This window comes from Spermophilus citellus (genome assembly GCF_964194105.1).
Source record: "Spermophilus citellus genome assembly, chromosome: 4".
Taxonomy (NCBI): Eukaryota; Metazoa; Chordata; class Mammalia; order Rodentia; family Sciuridae; genus Spermophilus; species Spermophilus citellus.
The window spans coordinates 115,081,171-115,102,178 of NC_138185.1; the positions used below are offsets into that span (position 1 = coordinate 115,081,171).

At 51.3% G+C, this 21,008-nt stretch overlaps 1 protein-coding gene across 13 annotated transcripts in view; it reads left to right on the forward strand.

Moving 5' to 3' along the window:
- Window positions 1–21,008, forward strand: part of MEGF11 (multiple EGF like domains 11) — a gene marked incomplete at both ends in the record, with an annotated part of 203,825 nt that overhangs the window by 115,389 nt on the left and 67,428 nt on the right. For all 13 annotated transcript variants that reach the window (XM_081289812.1, XM_081289818.1, XM_081289819.1 and 10 more), the window contains 2 exons: window positions 18,729–18,975; window positions 20,229–20,349. In XM_081289812.1, coding sequence (XP_081145938.1) covers window positions 18,729–18,975; window positions 20,229–20,349 — 368 coding nt within the window. The remainder of the gene's footprint in view (window positions 1–18,728; window positions 18,976–20,228; window positions 20,350–21,008) is intronic.

Sequence of the window (21,008 nt, forward strand, 5' to 3'; positions counted from 1 at the left end):
TGAATAGTCCTCCCTCCCTTTCTTCCCAGGGATCATCTATATGGACATTAAGACCCTTCTATCCAGAAAGCTGTTTCAGGGCCAGAAGGGTTCCTGCAGGCCTCCTTTTCCAATCCCCTCAATTAACAGATGGGGAAACCAAGGCCAGAAGAGAGGACTTCAGATCTCAGCGTTGTTCCTAGGTCCTATGGCCATTATCCTCTCTTTAACTTCATCTCAGCTTTTGAAGTGGGGTGGGACGGGATAAGGATGTCCATTTTACAGGCCATTGGGTTGTTCAACTGCCTTTTTGACTCTCCGCCTCAACTCCAAGATATCAAGTCGCCCTGTGCTGCATGTGGACAGCCAACTAGGAGGGGAATCCTAGTTGGCTCACCCATTTTCCACATGGAGAATTTGAGTCATGATTAAGATCATCGAATAATAAGGTGCATCAAATCAACTTGCCCTGGTGGGGGATGATGGAGGAGGGGGAAGGCTAGGCCTAACTGAATGTCAGACCATCATGATCATGGACTTGAGCCTCAAGTCACTGTGAAGCCACAGGAAGGCTCTAGGCAAGCAGTGACCTCATCAGATTGGTCACTGGGAAAAGGTCCTTCTAGAAGTTAGGCAGAGGTAGCACTGAGGGGATAGGCTAGAAGTGGGTTCAGGCTTAGCAGCTTGTTCTACCATCTACAGCTGCTTGTGCCGCTCTCTCCTGGTGCTGTTGGGTTGTTAGGCAGATTCCCACCACACAGGCCCGCTTCCCCTCCCCACACCCTCCGCATTCAGCCACTCTCAGGGATGGAAAACTTGTTTCCATGAGCCACTGGAAGAACATGGCAAAGAAGGGAGAGCATTGTAACCCTCTCTCACACTTGGCAAGGAAAGGCAGACAAAGGGGGGCATTTGGGACTATTCGTCTCTGGCCTGCATCTGATCAGCTCAAGTTTTGTGGAAGAAGCATCCCTGGGCCTCCCGAGACCTGTTCTAGGCTCAGCATTGCCCCTAGTTTTTCACTTACTCTTTCTGGGTCTCTGTTTCTTCACCCTCAAGGGGACAACTGGACTGGCTAGTGGCTGAGGTGTCTGTGGTCCTGATACCTCATGCTTAGTGCTCTTCCCCCTGGATGTGTCACCTATGGGGCTTTTGACTCTGAGGTCCGCAGCTAGTCTGCTCAACCCTGACCCTCCATGATCAAGGCTGTAACCATCCATTTGGCATTTCTCAAGTGCTAGCCCCTGGGCAAGTTCTGGCAATCATGTTTACTCAGTACCACCGCCCTGCCACGTAGGTGCTATTATTTTTATTTTACTTCAGAAAGGAGCTGAGGCACGGAACATTTTAAGAATTTGTCCAAGATCACACTGCAGAACCAAGATGTGAGCCCTCATCTATTGGTCTTTACCCCTCATGCCCAGCCCCAAGCTCAGGCCAGACCAGGTCCCCATAGTAGGGTCTTTTCTCACATAGTGAGGGAAAAGCTTGTCTATAAGAGCCTTCTTTCTGCTGCCCTAAATGATGACAGACAGACAGCCATCTAGAACTAACTGTAGTGTTAACTTTGCTTTGAAACCCTCTGCAAGCTCCCCATCTGCAGACAGCTGGGGCCATGAGCTCATGAAGTGTCAGAAGATTGTCCCCACAACCCAGATGCAAGCAAAAAAAAAAAAAAAAAAAAAACCACCATCAGTGGCCTTTACACGGAGTTGGAAGGTCCAGGTTCAACCAATCCCAATGTCTCATTTTAAGGTCCCCATTTCAGCACCCCCACACCCCCGCCATATTCAATTAGCTGTCAGTTAGGCATCCAACCCCCTGACAGGAGAGGACCACAGAGCCTTCAGCCCAGGTTCAAAGATGTTCTAACTATGCGCCTGGGTTTATCCTGGTTCCCTTGTCAGAGGCCTGGCTTTGAAAGTAAAATGCTTTAAAAGGAAGAGAAGAAAACCCCACACGTTGGTTGGGGAGGCCTGCTGTGCCCTTAGGTTCAGACATCTAGTTCCCACAGGCTGCCACCCACATCTCCCAGCGTGCCAGTCTGGGGCAGTTTCACCTTGTCCTCGGTGCCCCAGCTCCAGACCCAGCCACTGGGGAGGGGAGGAGAGGAAGAGAGGCGGTGGGGCAGAGGAGAAGGGGGTGATGGTGGGGACAGTGAGAGCTAGAAGTGGAGACAGGTAGAGGGCCACGGAGAGACACTAGGAGAAGCAGCATCTGGGTCTCTCATCCTCCTGGAGTGAGGCTGAGCCACAGCTTAAGAAGGAGCTTTGCAGTAATTCCAGATATTCTGATTCTTGATGGTGTCAGCATTCTCTCCTGGGCTCTAAAGTTCTGAGGCCTGAGGGGATCCCAATGGTTCCAGCCTGAGGCAGTGTCCCTTCTTCCTCTCCTCGCTCACACCAGCTAGCCAGAGTCACTGGGTACAGATGTTTAGGTTGTGCACTGCAGAGACCCAGAGAAACTTTTGTGGAGGGATATGGCTGGGTGTGGGAACTCCAGCCCTCCCAGCAGCATCCTGAAAAGCAGGTGCCTCTCTGGGCACACTCAGGCCACCCATTCACTGGCAAGCACAGTTGGGAAAGTTGCTCCCCATCTTGACTCCTCCTAGTCACCCCTCCTAGGCCCTTGGTGTCCTCTCTAAGGCCAATTTCTATTCCCTTCTTTCAGCTCTAAGTCTTATAAGGTTAGAGAACCTGAGAGTCTCCAGCCAGACTCTCCTGCCTATTCTTTCCCTGCAGCGTAGGAGGGCCTTCCTACCCCCAGGCCTTCCCCAACCCCTCCCTTGTCTGAGCCCACTCTTCCTCCCACCCAGTTCTCAAGCCTCATCCTCCAGTTTCCCAGTCCTGACCACCCCTCTTCTGAGGATGTCTGCCTTTGCCTCTCCCTGTCCACTAGCTCCTTGGCTTCTAGTGTGATTTATCTTTTGTCCCAAGTCACTGGGCTTCCCCCATCCCCACCCCCACGGGGACCTGAGGGGAGGAACCACGTCACCAGTTTTTTTATCCCTATCTCCTTAACCATTTCTCACATAGAATTTATTGATGAATTATAATTCAAAACAACAAATATTAATATTGAGCCCCTAATACATGCCAGACAGGTGGTCAGGCCTGTGTACACAGCGGGGACAAATAGACCTGGTCCCTGCCGCTGAGGCTCTGGATTCCTGGACAGTTCAGCACTCACCTCTATATGCTGAAGGCTGCCCCCAGACACACCTGCAGCTCCGCCAAGGCACAGGTCACAGAGCTCGCAGGGTGAGCCAGAGAGCCAGGCCCACCTGCAGCCCGGCCAGGGCCAGGATCCAGAGGCCCCTGGAGAAGAGCCCGGGCTTCCTTGGCCCTGGATTGGGGCAGTCTGAGGCCACGTTCTGCATTGCATTAATCCCAGAGGTGCAGGCGGAATTCAGCTGCAGTGGCACTTTCCCCCCTTGCCTGTCCACGTCCCCTTGCCCCTGCCTCCTGAAATCCTGCAGGGCCTGCTTCTGGGGAAGCCCAAACAGATCATCCTTCTGAAGGCATTTAGAGCCAGGTGATGACGATAATGACCTGTTATTAATCCCCAGACTAATTCGGCTGCTGAATGAGTTAACCCTGCCCGTCACAGGACAGCTTGATGGATGGCTTTGTTTATCTGCTCATTTATCTCCACATTTTCCTCCTGTTTTGTGGAATCATCCAACACCTCCTTCTCGCAGTCATGGAATACGGTACCATTTCACCCTGTCCTGGTGACAGCTCAATCAGGCTCGGGAGAGCCGTTTCGTAGGTGAGATGAAGAAGCTAAACCTGAGCAGGTAGAGAGGCTGCCCAAGGTCCCACAGGTGGAAAAGGGCGGGGGGGGGGGTGTCCCCGTGCAGGCCTGCGGAATTCTGCAGCTGGACCTGGTGGGGTGAGAGCCCCTGGGAAAGCGAAAGGCAAGCGCTGCTGGGCGCTTAGAATGAGTGGGGCACTCTCAGGATGCCCCCCAGAAAGAGGAGTTCATCGGAGCTTTGGTGGGAAGGTGGCTTTCAAGAGCTGGGGAAGCCCCTCCTGTGTGTGGGGTCTGCAGGACCTGGAAGGAGTGACAGGAAGAGGTGCTTTGGAGGAGGCTGGGCCCTGTCCCACAGAATGGGAAGAGGCTGGTGCTGAGCCTGCGCCTCTTCTAAACAACATGCATTAGATTCCCTCCCAAGTCCCCAGTCCCCAGAGCTCAAAGGATGATTCGGAAGCATAAAATGTAGATGTCCTGCTTAATGAGGCTGCCTGCTGCTGCCGCCAGCCATGCCTGCAGTCACCAGAAACCCTAAGGGTCATTAGCACCATCTCCCCTGCTCAGTGCGGCTCCTGTTCCTTGTGAGGAACAGAGTATGCAGTCAGCTCTGGGAGGGGATTGGCCCAGCCTCCTCCCTCCACAGCATCCTAGCCGCACAGAACCCACCAAGGCCACAATCCGGCAACTTGCAAACTTAGCACTCACTTTTAGCGATGAGTAAGATGGACTTCAGGGGTCATTGCTCGGCACCCAGAGACATAAATAGCAAGGGGAGCTCTATCTGGGGAGGCCTCTGCCTCTCCTAAAGAGGGCCACTGTGGTTTATGAGATCTCAGTTTGTTACAACTGTCAGCACATTTTCTGAGTCACTTGGTCACCAAGGAGTCCTCACTGCCCTGATGGGGGCTCTTCTTCCCCACACACCCAGGCCTCCTGCTCCTCTGCCTGCAGGTGGACTGTCTCCCCGGCACTGAGCCGGGCTGGGAGCGAATCAGAGGGGCAGAGGGGCTGCAGCTCTCTTCCTCTCTCTCTCCCACAAAGCCAGGGGCTCCGGGCCCACCCAGAGCAATGAGGGCTGCAGAGAGGAGCTATCTCCCTCTTGGTGCTGGGTCGCAAACCCTGCCACAGGGAAGTCACAATAGAACCTTCAAGTACTTCCTGTTGCTCTCAAAACAGACTCCTTGCCACAGCCACCCTCCTCCCCTCGCTGCGTGTACCCCGCCCCAGGTCACCTTCCACCTTCCAAGCTGTGACTGCCAAGCCTTTCCCTGCCACAGAACCTTTGCCCATTCTCTTTCTTCCAGAAGGCTCTTCTCACTTCTCGCTCTTCCCATGGCTGCCACCTTCTTGTCCTTTAGCCCTCAGAGTCCACGGCACGTCCTTGGAGAGGCCTTCCCTGTCCTCCCAGGTGAAAGGAGGCCACCCTCATAGTTTTCTGTTAAGCTTTTGTTTATACCTTCAGACCCTTATGCAAAATCATAATTACCTACCTACCTGTTAATGTCTTCACTCATCCAGCCAATATTTAGTGAGCTTCTACTATATGCCAGACTGCAGGCAGGACTGGGCTAGGTGCTGGGGATACAGCAGTAAATAAAACAAGGCCCCACCTCATGGAGCCAGCATTCTAGGGCTAGTCCCAGACAATGAAGGAAAGACAAAAATAAATAATATCAGATCATGTCAGTGCTATAAAGCAAAGATAAAGCTGGGGTGGTGGGGTGGGGGACTTGGAAAGCATGGTCCAAAAAGGCTCCCAGGAGGTGATGTTTGCTGATTGTTTCTCTGCAGCTGGATTCCGGGAAAGTAGCAAGGGCACATTATGCCCCACTCCATCCCTAGTACCCGGGACATAGTAGGTGTTCAATAAAGTTTTATTGAGTGAATGAACAAGTGAGCAGAAGTGTCTTTCTTTGGCCTCATCCTTAGCAAGTCTCAGGAGCAGCCAGTCCCCATCCTTTGATAATAACTCTTGGTAGACAGGGTGGTCATTTGTCACTCACCCCTGGACCTCCTCTCCAGGGAAACCGGAGGTTGTCACCAGCAGTGATGGATTGTGTGTCACCTCTGCCTGGCAGGCCAAGCTGGTAGCTGCTCTCAAAATCCCTCTCCCACTCCAGGTCAAATGGACCATGACAGAAATGACACAAATAACAAGACAGGGTGAGCAGGAGGTCCCATACTAAGGAGATGTGGCTTCCCCTGAGAGGAGGACCTGGGTCAAGTAAAGGAGTCATGCCTGGAGAAGGATGGGTGGGGCCCAAAGGGGTCCACTCTTCTGCAAAGTAGACTGGGGCCTCAGGAAAGCTGCTTCAACTACTGTGGGTCTCAGTCTGTCCATCTGAGCAATGGGAGTGCCAGTCTTTGCTTTGGGGACCCCTAAACTTAGGGGTGCTTGGAAAGGCCAAAAGTGCTCTGTAGATAAACAGGGTTATTCCAAATAGCAAATTTCCTACAGCATTTAAAGGGTAAGTTAACCTCACAAGGTCTTGCAGGAACAGTTACATGAAGCAGACAAACTTTCATTGGTTGGATTCATTTTGAAGATTCTGATTTTGCCTGTAATTCACTGGACCCTGTTGAGCAGAAATCCAGAGCACATGCACGGGCTCCGAGAGCCACACTTTGCTTCCTCCTCTGGACTCACTCTTCTCCACATCCCTGCTCCCCCAGGTGATTCAGAGATGGAAGGAGTCTTGGGGACCATCTGGGGCTGGTTTCTTTACATTTCTTTGAAGATCCAAAGAAATGGTGTGACTTGCCAGAGACCGCACAGAGTCAGCACAGGGCTGGACTGACCCCCAGTGTCCATGACTCCCAGATCAGGCCTGAGGCAGGGAAAGACCAAGGTCAGGATCTTCCACAGGACCATGGTGACATTGATATGTTCTGCTTAGATGGGTTGATTTCCTCTCTGTATCTCAGTTTGCTCATCCACTAGACGTTACAGGGTCATTGGAGGATTTAATAAGATATGACCTATGAAGAGCCCAGACAGTGCCTGTGACTAATGACCCACTGCCTGTTAGCTGCCACTGTCCTGGCCGTAGCCAGTGGCCACCAAGGACCTGACAGCTATGCTGACTGTGGGTGTCCTGCTCTTCTAGTTGGTACTTTGAGTGCTGTCCTTGGTTATATTTATCATCCTCAAGTTCCTGGCCCCTTAGGTAGCACAGCAGCCTTAGGAAGTCCACAGAACTTCCCCAAGGACATGAAAAGGACTAGGACTTTGCCCAGCCAGAGATCCCCAGGGAAGCCATCTGCAAACCTGTCCCGCCCAGCTCTTCACCTCTCCAGTCCAGCCCACTTGTATTCAAAGTGCTCTATGGAGTGGGGTGAGATGGCTCGCACCTGTAATCCCAGTGGCTTGGGAGGCTAAGGCAGGAGGATCTCAAGTTCAAAGCCAGCCTCAGCAATTTAGTGAGGCCCTAAGCAATTTAGCAAGACCCTGTCTGTAAATAAAATATTTAAAAAGGGTTGGGGGGGCTCAGTGGTTAAGCAGCCCTGGGTTCCATCCCCAGGACCATAAAGCAGCATCAGCAGAGTGCTCTATGAACCTACGAATCAGCCCCAGCAGCTGTTATAAGCCACCAAGATAAGAAACTGAGAGTCCGTGTTTGGAGTTGTTAATGAAGACAGCAATGTTGACATTTCGAGGAAAGCCAGGCATAGGGCTGAGGGACTCCCCTTACTACAGGCTAACATGGGTGTGTCACGCGCTCGTGGTGGGTCCCAGGTGGTGTGAACAGAGTCTTGCTCTGTTAGGACCATGTATTGGTCTGTGGGGGAATGGAAACCAGAAACAAAGTGAGACAACTGGTCCTCCCCCTGGCAGAGACGAGCGCTGTCCAGCCTTCACTCAGCCTGCCTCCCAGGCCCTCTGCACCCCCTCCTCGGCCCAGCCCGGCCTTCTCCCTGCCTTTACTCATTCCAGTTCCTCCATCAGACTAAAGTCCTGTTCCTTCTCATGATCTTCCAGGGACTCCAGTTCTGCAGGCCCTCAGGGCGGGTCAGCCCTACCCAGCCCCACCCCGCACCCACCTCCCACAACACCCTGCCCTCCAGCAAACCCATCCCCCACTGTGCTATATGACCCTGCAACTGGCTCTGACCCATCTGTGGCCCCTGGGGGTGGCCAAGCCCACTTTCCTTTCCTGTCACTGGTCTTAGTGAGGTTCTTCCAAGCTGAAAAGGCAGGGCTAGGCTCCAGGTGCTGCCTCTGCCAAAAGGACAAGTGGCTCAGCTGTGAATCCCTTTCCTTGGGGCAGTTGTCTCATGTAAACCCTGTGGGAGGACCAGCAGAGCTGGTGAGCTGGGGAGAGCGCTTCTACCTTTGTGATAGCAACTTCCAGGATGATCCCTGCATGCGGGGTGAAGGACGCCAGGTCCAACCTGCCCCTGCCCATGGCCTTCTGGTTGGCTCTGCATGTAGGCTGCCCAGATCCAGGGGACCCTGACCTGCTTTCTCTCTCCTGGCATCTGTGAACTCTCGCCCTGCCTGGGGCAGCTTCAGCATAACCAGCCTCAGTCTCCTCTTGCACCTTAGGGGAGATGTCACCAGGGCCACAGGCAGCCAGGCCTAGTTCTGTGTGGGCCAGGAGGGCTCCAGGCCTCTGCTTTGCTGTTTTTCTCTGCTTCCTGAATGTCCTGTTGGGGGTTCAGCACGACAGGAAGTTCCCTGAGTAGAGACCAGAGTCCCATGGTGCCTCCCCAGGAGGAGAGGACTGTGGGACCCTGCAGTGGCTGTTGAATGAGACTGGGACTCAGAAGTCCCCCAGTGAAACCTATGGAAGAACTTTCTGACTGAGAGAAGTTTAACACAGGCATTTTAAGTAAGAAATTAGGTTTCCGCACACTCTTCCCATTTTTGCTGCTTTATCATGAGAGAAACCAACAGGAAGCCCAGCAGTCCTGGAGCTGTGGAAGGGCGTCGGAGGTCCTGCCAGGCCCCACCTCCACACCCCAGGCACAGGGCACTGTGGGCGCCATGGGCCGTTGCTTGGCGCACACGTCCATCTGGGCAAATTCTGTTCGGCACAGATCCAGAAAGGGGCCCAAGGCCCATGACCATGCCAGGGAGAGGCTCTTTCCTCCAGGCCAGACCTCACTGTGGAAGCGAGTGGGAGGGAATGCCACGGTGGGGAAACGGGAGCTCACTCCCCACAGGAGACTTGGACCCCCCAGGAAACCTTCCCCCTGCGTTCCCGCTCCAACCCTGTGTTCCTTTCCCTTGGAGTGCACATGGGGCGCGCAGCGGGGTGGGGGTGTCTCATTCCACACTGGGGAAAATAGTCACCAAATCCCCTTTGATCTCCCCCTATCCCCAACCTGAGGTTAGCTCAAGAATTTTGGAAGGGGGGTAAGGGGTGGACGGGAGGGCGCAGGGCCTGTGGCCCCCTGGTGAGCCTGCAGTATCTGCCTGCTGCCTTTGAAAGGCTCTTCCAAAGAGGTGATTCCTTTGTGCACAGATTTGATTTATGAGGCTTTCTAGGCAAATTGTGGAGATAAATGGTCTTTGGGGCTGGGAGGCTTCAAAGGCTGTGTGTGGGCAGATCAGAGCAGCCGTGGGCTGGCCCTTGCTTAAAGCCTGTAGGAGGGAGGGGCTGCTGGACACAGCGTGGGCAGCCAGCCCCTGAGGCGATTTGGGACAGTAGCAGCTTGCCTCTCCCCAGGCCACCCTGACTCATTGCTGTCCAGGGATACGCAGAAGTGCCAGGGTCATGGAGGCCCGTTCATCCCAGAGATGGGTGCAGCCACAGGCAGAGGTTTGGGGACAGGATGTGTGCGTTCTGACACAGATTATAGGACAGCAGGGAGGGTCAGCATGGGGACTCCAGCAGGGGACCACAGAGGCTGCCCATCTCTCTGATCAGTGTGGCCCAGCCGCCTGGCGAAGGCCCCAGAGCCTCACTCCTCTCCTGCCTCCAACTTGTGACCCAGATGGGCTGCCCACTCTCTGGGGTTGGCACCCCCTTCTGAATGAGAAGGTCACAGGTTTAACCCCCCCCCCAGCGTTCCAGCTCCATGCTTCCAGGGCCTTTGGGGGCCTTGTTCTCCGTAGCTGTTTGGGAAACAAGCGAGAGATCACCCTGGCTGGGAGGTGGAGGGTGAGTACCCACCTTCACCTAACCACAGCCCCTTCTTCTTTCAAATGGGGAGAACCAAGTATTCTGAGGAGTGTGGCTTAAACAGAACAAGATGACAGCCGCCCGGTCTCTAAGCCCCACTTTCTATTCCTCCTCATTATCTCTCCATGCAATATGGTGGCATTCTGTATCCAGAGCTGTCCTTGATGAGAGAGAGAGAGAGAGAGAGAGAGAGTGAGAGAGAGAGAGAGAGAGACAACCCCTGATAAGGTCCCTGAGGTTGATAAATTTGACTTTCACACTTTCTCATCTCCTCTCTCCTAACTCGGGCTAATACACACACACACCTTCTTAATCTGGCTCCGGATCTGCTAATTGCCACTCTGATATTAACAGATAGTTGAGGTATTAATGGCTGATAATGCCTTGTGATGGGATCGGCACCCCCACACCTACACAAACACGAGCCTGTTGGCATTTTAATTGGGATTCTTCCGTGCCACCTTCCACCCCGTGGAGTCCTCACCATGCAAAAACCCCAGCTGGCTTCCTAGCTCTGGGAAAACCCTGGTGACCCTGCCCACTCCCTCCTGGTATTCTGATGGTAAGACTTGTGGAAGGACGGATAGCTGGAGGTGGGCAGCCAAGTGGGGGGATGATGAGGATGGTCATGGGCTGAAGCCACTGCCTTGGCTCAGGGCATTTTAATGTCCCCCTTGCCTTTGTTCCCTCCTCTTTCCCAGCTATCCCCAGACTCTACCTGCTTCAGACATCCTGATCCCAAGTCCCACAGGGGGGCATGCCCCCCACTTACAGTTGCCCCAGAAGCAACCAGTCCAAGCCCCTCCCGCCTCCCCACTTTCTCATGGGGCAGTGACTTCCATTAGCTTGTCTTTGTGGACTTCTCAGCCCTTCGCACACAGTGGGACTCAATATCTGGTGATCATATGGTTCTCTCCTCTTCTAAAAGTAGGGGTCAGGTAGATAGACAGGGCCTGCTAGTTTTAAGTCCAGCCCTCCAGTTTATTTGCTATGAAGCCACAAGCAAGTCACTCAATCTTTCTGGCTCTGTCATAGAGTGGGACCTTCCGGGAAACTGAGGCAGCACAACCCCCACCCCCCACTTCCAACCCTGAATCTTGAGGTTGAATCAGAAAGATTTCAGACATGTTGCTCAGAATAACAGGAATGAGTTTATTGAAGGGATAGGAATAGGGAAAGGGGACACTCTTAAGGGAGACAGCGAGTCCTCCCAGAGAGAAGAAGGACCATGTGCCTCTCCTGTACTCCAGTTTTATTGGGGATCCCATAGAAGTTTCCAGAGAGTCCCACCCAGGTCCACCTCTTGGCTTTGATTGACAGGAGGGTGACATCAAATTTTCAAGTCCCCACTGTCATGGCAACTCAAAGTCACCTTGTCCCATGCTGACCAGTTTTAACTGGATTCTTAACCATACATTCCTACAGGCTTAATTGTTAGGAGGAATTATCCTTATCTCCCTGAGTTTCAGGATCTCATCCCAAAGTGTCCCCCTTCAGGGGGACATTATTTGGGGCCTGCATTTCTCCTGCAGTGAACAGGTCATTTGCTGAAGAATGTGTCATAGCCTGTCCACTGAGGCCGGGCAGGGCTGCAGGCAAATCGCTTCTCAAAAAAGAAAGCATGTGGGCGTCAGCACCATGGGTCCATTTTACAGAATGATTCTTTTAACCTCGAGTTCCCACCATCCTCAACTGTCTGTCCTCTAACAGCTCAAACCTGTAAAACGTGTTCTGCAGGGAGGGGCGCCTGAGAGAAGTCAAAACTATGAGGAAGAAAGTAAGTTGTATCTGACTCAACTCTGCCTTTTGTAATCAGAGGTGATTTTGCGTGCCTCCCCTGACCCCCCACTGGCAGGGAACATTTGTCAGTATCGGGAGCCACTTTGGGTTGTCACAGTTGTGTGTGTGTGTGTGTGTCAGGGGGTACTACCGTCATCTAAAGGGCTGAGAGGTTGCTGAACACCCTACAATGCACAGGACAGCCTCACAACAAGGAATTTTCTGGATACTGCCAAGGTTGAGAAACCCTGATTTAGTTCCTTAATGTACGTGGAACTCAATTTTCTCAGCTGGATAATGGGTGCTACCCCACTCACATGTTTTCCTCAACTCCTGCAACAGGCAGGGTATGAATAAAAGGCACAGAGTATCAAGGGCGAAATGAACTGGGCCAGGTGTGAACGCGGCTGCTCCCCCGCGGGTGCTCAGGGCCAGGGCTTCTCCCCTGTGTGTGTCCTCACACCTGGGTTCCTGTGACCCCCAGAGACAGAAGGGTCTCAGAGGTTCAGCCTGCATTCAGCACAGCACTGGGAGCCTCAGCCTCCCCTCAGAGGTGAAGGGGGACGTAGAGTGTGCGTGAGGGACACAGAGGAGGTAGCTCGTGTAATAAATAGATCACTGAGAGCTAATGATGCCTCATTATAATCCTGTGCTGTCAGCATCTTCTAGGCTTAGGGACTGTGTCGGGAGATCTGGGGTTCAATCCTGGCCCCTCGGTCTATTAATATTTAATTCCAACCATCTAAGTGGTGGAAAGAGAGGGGACTGAGCCACGGCTCAGCTCGAGCTCGGTAGCCACCTCGCATTTGTCTTCCACACGAAGACAAAAACGCACCTTCCACCTCCACCTCTGGCGCATTTTTCATGTGGGGACATGAAGCAACAGGGCATAGAATCACACGATATTTGGACTGGAAGATATTTGGACTCCAGCACTGACCTACTAGTGCTTCTAAGCGGTGTCCCCACTGGCATTTGGAAGGCACAGTTCTGCAACTGTGTATAAATGTCCCCTATCATTTGTGACATCCTAATGCCTCCACACACACCATTTCCAGGTGCCCTCTGGAGGAGGGTTACCTACTCCAGGCAAGAATCATTGATCCAAATCTGTCCTCCACATGAGAACAGGAGCCCAGAGAGGGGTGGGTGCTGCCCCAAGATTGCACAGCTTCAGCTCCAACTCACCCACCAATGCCCCCTTGGAGTTGCAACACAGGTCTGAAAGAGTGGAGGGTTTGGCCTCTGAGAACTCGACTGTGCTTTTATTGGGACAAGTCCGTTGACAAATGGCCTCTCCCTGGGAAGTCACTTTATTTATCGACTGGAGTGGTTTCAGGTGGCTGCACCTCCATCTCTGCTTTGGTGCCTGCTGCTCTGTAGACTCTGGAGCAATCCCATGACTCGGCATCCCATGACTCGGCATCCCCTGCCTCTTCTCAGGGGCATGGCGACCACGGACCATTTCTGTGGCTGCATCAAGCCTTTCCATGGCTGGGGTGGGGGCCACGGCCCAGGCCACAGTACAAACTAGGCAGCTCAGGGTCAGGGCTTCTAGGTCCATGTCAGCCCCTTGCACTTCACTGCTGTGGAATGCTCCTCCTTGCTGAGACTCAGGAGTCCAGTCTGTAGATGGGAAGGACCAGCCTTCTCTCCCACTCCCACATTGGCCCAGCATCCTCCTGCCCACTTCTCTGAGAGGACCAGTGAGAACAGAGATAATGGGAAGAAGGCAATTTTGGACCAAAGAGCTTTCCAGAGGCCCTATTTGACCCCACTGCCCCTGGATGATTAAATCAGCACGGTCCAAGGCAGTCCAGGCATGAGTGCTTCTTAAAGCGTCCCCAGTGACGCCAACGTGCAGCCAGATTAAGGCTTGTGGGGTGGTGACTATTGGTAGCCGAGAGACAGGCTGGCCAGGCCCCTGATCAATATTGTGGGCAGCTCTTCCTGTGCCCAGCTGGGTGGGACAGTGTGTGTGTGTGTGTTATGGGGGACAGCAATCACAAAACCCTAGGTCCCCTCTACCCCCAGTCCAGGGAGACTCCAGGGCTAATGAAAGAGAATTGGACAAAAGGCAATTTATACAGAAACTTACATAGTTTCTGTAAAGAAGTTCATACAAGCCAGGCACATTGACAGATGCCTGTAATCCCAGCACTCAGGAGGCTGAGGCAGGAGGATTGCAAGTTCAAACCCAGCCTCAGGAACATAGCAATTTAGCTAAATAAAATATTTTAAAAGGGTGGGGATGTGGCTCAGTGGTTAAGTGCCCCTGGGTTCAATCCCCAGTAGCAAAAAAAAAAAAAAAAAAAAAAGCCTATATAAAAGTGGTGGGGAAAAAAATGGTTGCCAACCAAATGATTTTTCCTAATAAAAGTAGAAAAGTCAATAAAGGCATAGAGAATATATACCTAGTGTCCCTTTAATAAATGATCCTCAGGAACTCAAAAAGGTATTTGTGATTCAATCTCCAGCACTTCAAACATGAAAACAAAATACCAAGGTTCATACATAGCAGCATTATTCACAATATCGATAAGGGGAACTGCCCCAATATTCATCAACTGATAAATGGGTAATACAGAATGGGAAACGCACATACAATGGATACCACTCAGTCATTAAAATGAATGAAGTTCTGATCATGCCACAACATTGATGAGCCTTGAAAACATTATACTAAGTGGAATAAGCCAGACACAAAAAGACTGATATGATTCCACTCATATGAAATATCTAGAATAGGCACATACGCACATCAAGAAAGGAAACTAGGGCTGGGGTTGTGGCTCAGTGGTAGAGCGCTTGGCTAGCACACGGAAGCACTGGGTTGGATCCCCAGCACCACATAAAAACTAAGTAAACAAAATAAAGCTATGGTGTCCATCTACAAACATTTTTAGAAAGAAAATTAAATCCTCCCGGTGGCTAAAGGGTTGGAGTGGGGAGTTATTGCTTAATTGCTGATGGAATTTCTTTTGGGGGTAATGGAAAAGTTTGTAAGTGGTGAAGTTAAGGCACACACGCTGTGAGTGTAATTAATGCCACGGGGTCATACACTTAAAAGGATGAAAATGGAAAATTTATGTTCCATATCTTTTAAAATGGTAAGAAAATTCTGAATAAATCAATCAATAAAGTAACTCAAGAAAATAAAATTATGGGAAATAGGGTCACCTGTGGAAAACCTGGGACCCATGACAACCATCCACACACAAACCCACTTCTGAATAAGGCATTCATGGAGAGTCCTGTCTCTATGGATTATTGAGGATGGCTGATTAAGCCCAGGCTGGCTGCCAGAGTCCCAGGTCCCTCTTCCATCAACACCAGGCCACACCCAGCAGGACAGCAGGTATTTGCAGCTCAGACTCCCAGTCACTCTCCAGCTGTGGCACCTGGACAAGTTATTTAACCCCTGGGAGCCTCTCTTCCTTATCTGCAAGATGGAAATAATAATATCACTTGCTACAATAAGTGAGAAACACCCACTCTCTACCTTTGTCTCATGGCCTGGCCCGCGGGAACCAACCGCCTCATCAATGGTAGGCACCAGCTGAGAAGCCTGCCCACGGTGAAGTCACTGAGAAGCCACTCCCCCCACCATGGGGTACCAGGAGCCCACAAGGCTGAATCCCAGAGTCTGATATGGTCAGCAGGGAGGGGGGACTCTTTAGTCATACACGCTGGGTGCTCCTTAAGCGTTTAGTAGCTGCCCAGAGAAGACATAGCCACTTAAAAAATCAGCCAGGGCCAAATATAATTAGAAGGAGAGTCTGTGGCAGGAGAAAAAAAAGAAAATACTTGTGTGATGGGGTGACAGTCCAAGGCCAAGTTGGAAAGAGTTTGCGATTTTCTGTAGAAGAATGCAACATCCTGTTGTAATTATAGTAATGATGATTTTTAATTCACCTTCAGCAGAGTAGATAATTGACCTGCTGCAGCTCTGCCTCATTTCTCTGTCATTGCTGGGGAATGGGATGTTTTTAAGTGAATTTTCTAGATAACTGAAGTTTATCTCTGTGAACCCTAACATTCTTTTCCATTTACACTTCGGGGAGAAATTTCTCTGGGTTGGATTACATATATCCCTGCTTCCCTAATTAGAATATTCTAAATTGGGTGTAATCTTTTCCTGTCAATTTAGATATGAGGGGCTATTGGCCCTTTTATTAATGGTTCCAAGTAGCTTTGCTTGTTTAGTCTCCACATATTTTCCATTTATTTCCATGGTTTCCCACTGTGCACAGAGCTCTTCCCACATATTTTAGGAGCCCCATAAAACATACACAAGTGGGCATAAGCACACGTGTGCTCACGCACCAGTCTATGGTGTGAGAAACCAGAGCGTCAGGCTGCGTAGACTGGTGTCCGCACGTGCTTCTCTAAGTGCTAGGGCACTTCCACAAAGTGCTGGGTCTTCTCCAGCAGCCCTGCCCCTGCTAGACTGAACTCCAAGAGGCAGGGCCCCTTCCAGCACTCACGGAGCTTGGGAAATGTGGAGTGGGAAAGAAGAGGAATCGAAATGCCCAAGTGTTATTACATGGACTTCGTGATGATGTTCCGCTTTCCTTATCAGAGGGAGTTCTGTTTCCTACTGGGTTTTGGCTGGGCCAGAAAGAGTGGAGGTCACCTGATAAGCAAAGAGTAGCTGTGTGCGCTGGGATGCATCAAGGACAAACGGGCTTTGGACTCCAGTGATTTTCTACAAAACCAAGGTCTTAGGGCATAACTGTGTTCCCAACAAATGAAGAGAATCCCTTGTTCTGCATCCTGAGGTTGTTCACAGTGCTGAGCAGAGAGGAGGTGGTCAGGCTCTGTGGTATCCCTGGTCTTTTGCTTTGTAGCTGCCATCCTGTCCTCAATGCCACCTATAAGTTTCTCTCCTCAGGATATCCTCCAGAAAGTGTTCCATTTACCTGCAGCAGAGAGGGGGAACCACAAGACCTGGGCCTGCCCTTGCCATAACCTTGGTCAATCACTTAACTCCTCTGACCCTTTATCTCCCCATCTGTAAACTGGGGAAATAATAAAATCTAAATCAAATTTTGCTAACGTACATAAAGCTTTCAGAATGGCACACAGCACACAGCATTTAAAATATGGTTGTCATTATTACAATGGAGTCAATTGTACCTTAAACTTATGTGAATCAAGCATACATGTTTGGCAACGGAGAGAGTGAGAAATGCCTCAGCAGTAATTCTGCTAGTCTGTGTCCCCAAAACAGGGCAGGGTGGGGCTATGTGGGACTGCTACTGTCACTCTGTCCTATGAGCCTCTTTCAGTTTGAGTAGAGATTGTAACTATAAAAGGACTTGATTTTTGCCTTGTTGTAACACCAAGTGGGAAGTGTGGGGTGTGGATCACTCATAATTTGTCATCTTAGTTTGTGTAAATATTTGGGGCGGGAATGAAGAAGGGATATAGAGTAGATAATTGTCTCACTATAGCTCTGCCTCATTTCTCTGTCTTTGCTGGGGAATGGGATGTTTTTAAGTGAATTTTAAGTTGGGGATTTTAATTTTTAAGTTGGGGATTCTGGGACTTAGGAGTTCTGTCTTCTAAAGGATAATGGGCCAGGATCCATGACTTTGACTATCTGACTTGAGTGAACTAGTGGGAGGGACAGGTAAGAGATTGGTGGGGCTGATGAAATGATCCTTTCAAACAACTCTCTGGCCCCCAAAGAACCCAGGTACTCGCCAGCCACTCTCACCTTGTACTCTTGCACATGCCCCACACTGGAGTGCCACTGTATCTGGCCATACTGAGCCTACCCCATGACACCTTCCTGATCTTACTCAACTGCCTAGTTCCTCTCTGAGTGTCTAAATTCTAGAAATCAGGGACACAATGATCAACTGCTCATCTGTGTCTTCAAGCAGTGGAGTAAGGAGCCATTCCAGCTTGCTCAGGACCAAGGTACCTCCTGGAATGTGGGACTTTTAGTGCTGAAAGCAAGACTGGTGATCACTCTATCAGGCAGTCAAATGAGACAGCCTTTACAGCCCACTGGAGATGCTTTCTGTCCTAGGAAGCCTCACCTGATCTCCTAGCTGGGGACGAACTTTGTCTCCACTGAACTTCTCCTAGAACATTATTTGTGCCTGTCCATGCCTCGGCTCACACCCCACCCTCACTCCAGAATTCAAGGGAATTAAACTATGGTGCAGATACCTTGCTATTGTGTGTCCTGTACATACCAGGTGAGGGTCAGAATGGAAGGTGGCAGCAGGCAGTGTGATCTTCCCGGAGCTCACTGTTCCTCCCCTTTCCACTGTTGTAGAGTGGATTTCTGTAAAGCTGGCTTAGCGATCACTCTGTGAGACATTTAATTACATATAAAGGTTTTGAAGAACCTCTCTAACCTCCCGGGAAACCTTTCTGTTTCCTGCCTCTTCTGAAGCTGGCTGCTTGGGAAGTCATGAAATTGAACTGAAGATGAAGCAATCAGGGTGTAGGGTTACTGAAAGGGAAAAAGAGATACAAGGTTGATGGGGAGATGGAGCCAGGAGAGGGGCAGGGGGTTGGCAGCGATGTTCCCAGAGTGAGGTGCAAGAGATGAGAAAACCCATGAGTGTGGGGAAGAGAGGGAAGAGGGCAGGAAAGAGAGAAATGGAGCTGGACTGAACTGGGGAGCAACTAAGAGGAGGAATAAAGTCACGGAACAGAGGGGTGGTGGATGGGCTAAGAAGAGGTGTGACTGAGGGGAACAGAGAAAGACAGCCACCCAAGAAAAGTTTCAGAGATACAGGGAGGCAGTTTGTCACTTCAGCATTTCAATACAGGAGAGAGAGAGGCTTGGGGACACTCATTTGGTTGGGAGAGAATGGCCAGACTGGGAGAGGCTTTTTAAAGCTGTGCTGAGGGAACAAGGTCCCGGCGGTTTTCAGCTTGTGTGATTCTCTGGGTGGCTTGGTGGTAGAACTGGTGGAGGTTATGAGGCACCAAAGGTTATGAGGCACCTGGACACCCCTCGTGATGCAGACACGGGAAGGCCTCATCAGCATCGATTCCTGACCTCCTTTCTAAGGAAAGTCCGCGGGGAACCTTCAACCCTGACCATCCCTTCTCTTGCAGGCTGCGACAGCGACCACTGGGGTCCCCACTGCAGCAACCGGTGCCAGTGCCAGAACGGCGCCCTGTGTAACCCCATCACTGGCGCCTGCGTGTGTGCCGCCGGCTTCCGCGGGTGGCGCTGCGAGGAGCTCTGCGCGCCGGGCACCCACGGCAAGGGCTGCCAGCTGCCGTGCCAGTGCCGCCACGGGGCCAGCTGCGACCCTCGCACAGGGGAATGCCTCTGCGCACCTGGCTACACCGGCGTCTAGTGAGTAGAGCGAGGAGCTGGGCGGGGCGGGGCGGAGATGTCGCCCTCACCACAGCTGCACTGCGGTTCCAGGTTCCCAGCGCCTGGGCAGGATGAGTCTGGACAGTCCTGGCTGTGACATCTTCTGTCTGCTGACCCAAGTCCCGCAGAGTCTAAATGCCCAGGCCTTGCCCACACGGGTCTCAGATCCAGATCTTGGGGTGACTGGTCCACCTGAGACTGTGCCTGGGTGGCCTAAAGCGCTCATGTTGAACGGGCTTCCCAGAGGGCACTTCCTGGTGAGAGGCTTCAGCCATTAGGTTGGAATTCTCTTCTGACCTGAAATCATATGCCTCTGCTCACCTGGAGTCTGACTGACCCTTCTAGGCCATTTGAGATATAGAGAGGGGTGGAGAGCCCTGGGCATATATCATGTGCAGATTTGGGAGGGTTACTGTGCCCGTTCCTTTCCCCAATTTCCCTTGTCAGACCCTAAACAGCCCTTCACCCCAGTTCCCTGGAGACTCCATATAGACAGGGGACCTCCAAGATTGCTTTGCTGAGCCTTCTCACAGGTGATTGACTTTCTCCCCCTAATCCTCTTGAAGGTTCTGTGACCTCTCCAACAGCCCTAGATCCCAAGGGAGCAGCCAAGGATTCTGACCACAGAGACATCCTTGACTGAAGGTTCTCCCTGCCCTAATGCCTGACCAGCTCCCAGGACCCTTTGAGCTAGAGGCCAGGGCCATTGGATGAAGATCCAAGGCTGAGACTCCATGCACATTCTCCCCTACATCTGGCAGAGAGCCTTTCAGAGCCTGGAAGAGGCATGTCCTGGATTCCTCTCTGAGTATAGGCAGATTCTTGAAGGCAGGAAGGATCCATGGGCACTCCTCAGTGCCTTTGCTCATGCTGTTCCTTCTGCCTGACATGCTCTTGAAATTAATTTCACCAAGCCCCAAGAAAAATTCATTCCTCTTAGGAAAGTCTTCCTCAGCCTCCTCTTTTTCATACTAAGAACATTTAAGTCATCCCTCAAATACTGGCTCAAGTACAATATATTCCAGAATATTATATCTGAGCCCTGCTTCCCCTACTGGCAGGGAACAGAACTGCATCTCAGTTTACCCTGAGCCTAATACATTTCACCCCGTGTGTGGACACACTAATTCCTAAGTAACTTGCCTCCCAGGGAGCCCTGGATCATTGGGACTAGTAGCACTGGGGCAGAGATCTGAATGCTGCTATATCCAACACTGTATTTCTCCATGCAGCTGCGAGGAGCTGTGTCCCCCTGGGAGCCATGGAGCTCACTGTGAGCTGCGCTGCCCCTGCCAGAACGGGGGCACCTGTCACCACATCACTGGCGAGTGTGCCTGCCCTCCAGGTTGGACGGTAGGTGGGCTTTCAGGCTCAGGGTGGGACACTATAAAGGTCTAAGCATCTCTCACATGCATCTTAAAAAGTTAGATTCCCCTCCCGCCCTGAGTAGTCCCCCATTTATGGTCAGAAGGATTATTAGACTCTGTCAATGGTGTCATGGACACAGCTTGGAACCCCAGGTCTGCAATCTAAGTGCCATGTGGCCAAAGCTAGTTACTTAACCTCCCCGCTGTGATTTGTCATGGGAAAAGAGAGAAATTTTTCTCATGAGATTAGCTCTGTTGGGCTGGGGTTGTGGCTCAGTGGTGCAGCGCTTGCCTCACATGTTTGGGTTTGATCCTCAGCACCACATAAAGATAAATAAATAAATAAATAAATAGTACTGTGTCCATCTACAACTAAAAAAAAAAGAGAAAAATATATATATATATATATATTTTTTAAAAAGATTGTCTCTGTGTTTGGGCATAGGTGCTCATATGAGCTACCAAAAATGGCAGAAGAGGCTAGGGAAGGAGAGACAGCAGGATATGGTTCACCTGAATTCATAATACTTTACCCCCTGTGTTCTCACACATCAGATACTGTGGGCCCCAGAATCTATATTTTAATGACCATCCCAGGTGCTTCTGATGCAGTCTCAACCAACCCAGGTCTTGTGTCTAGAACAA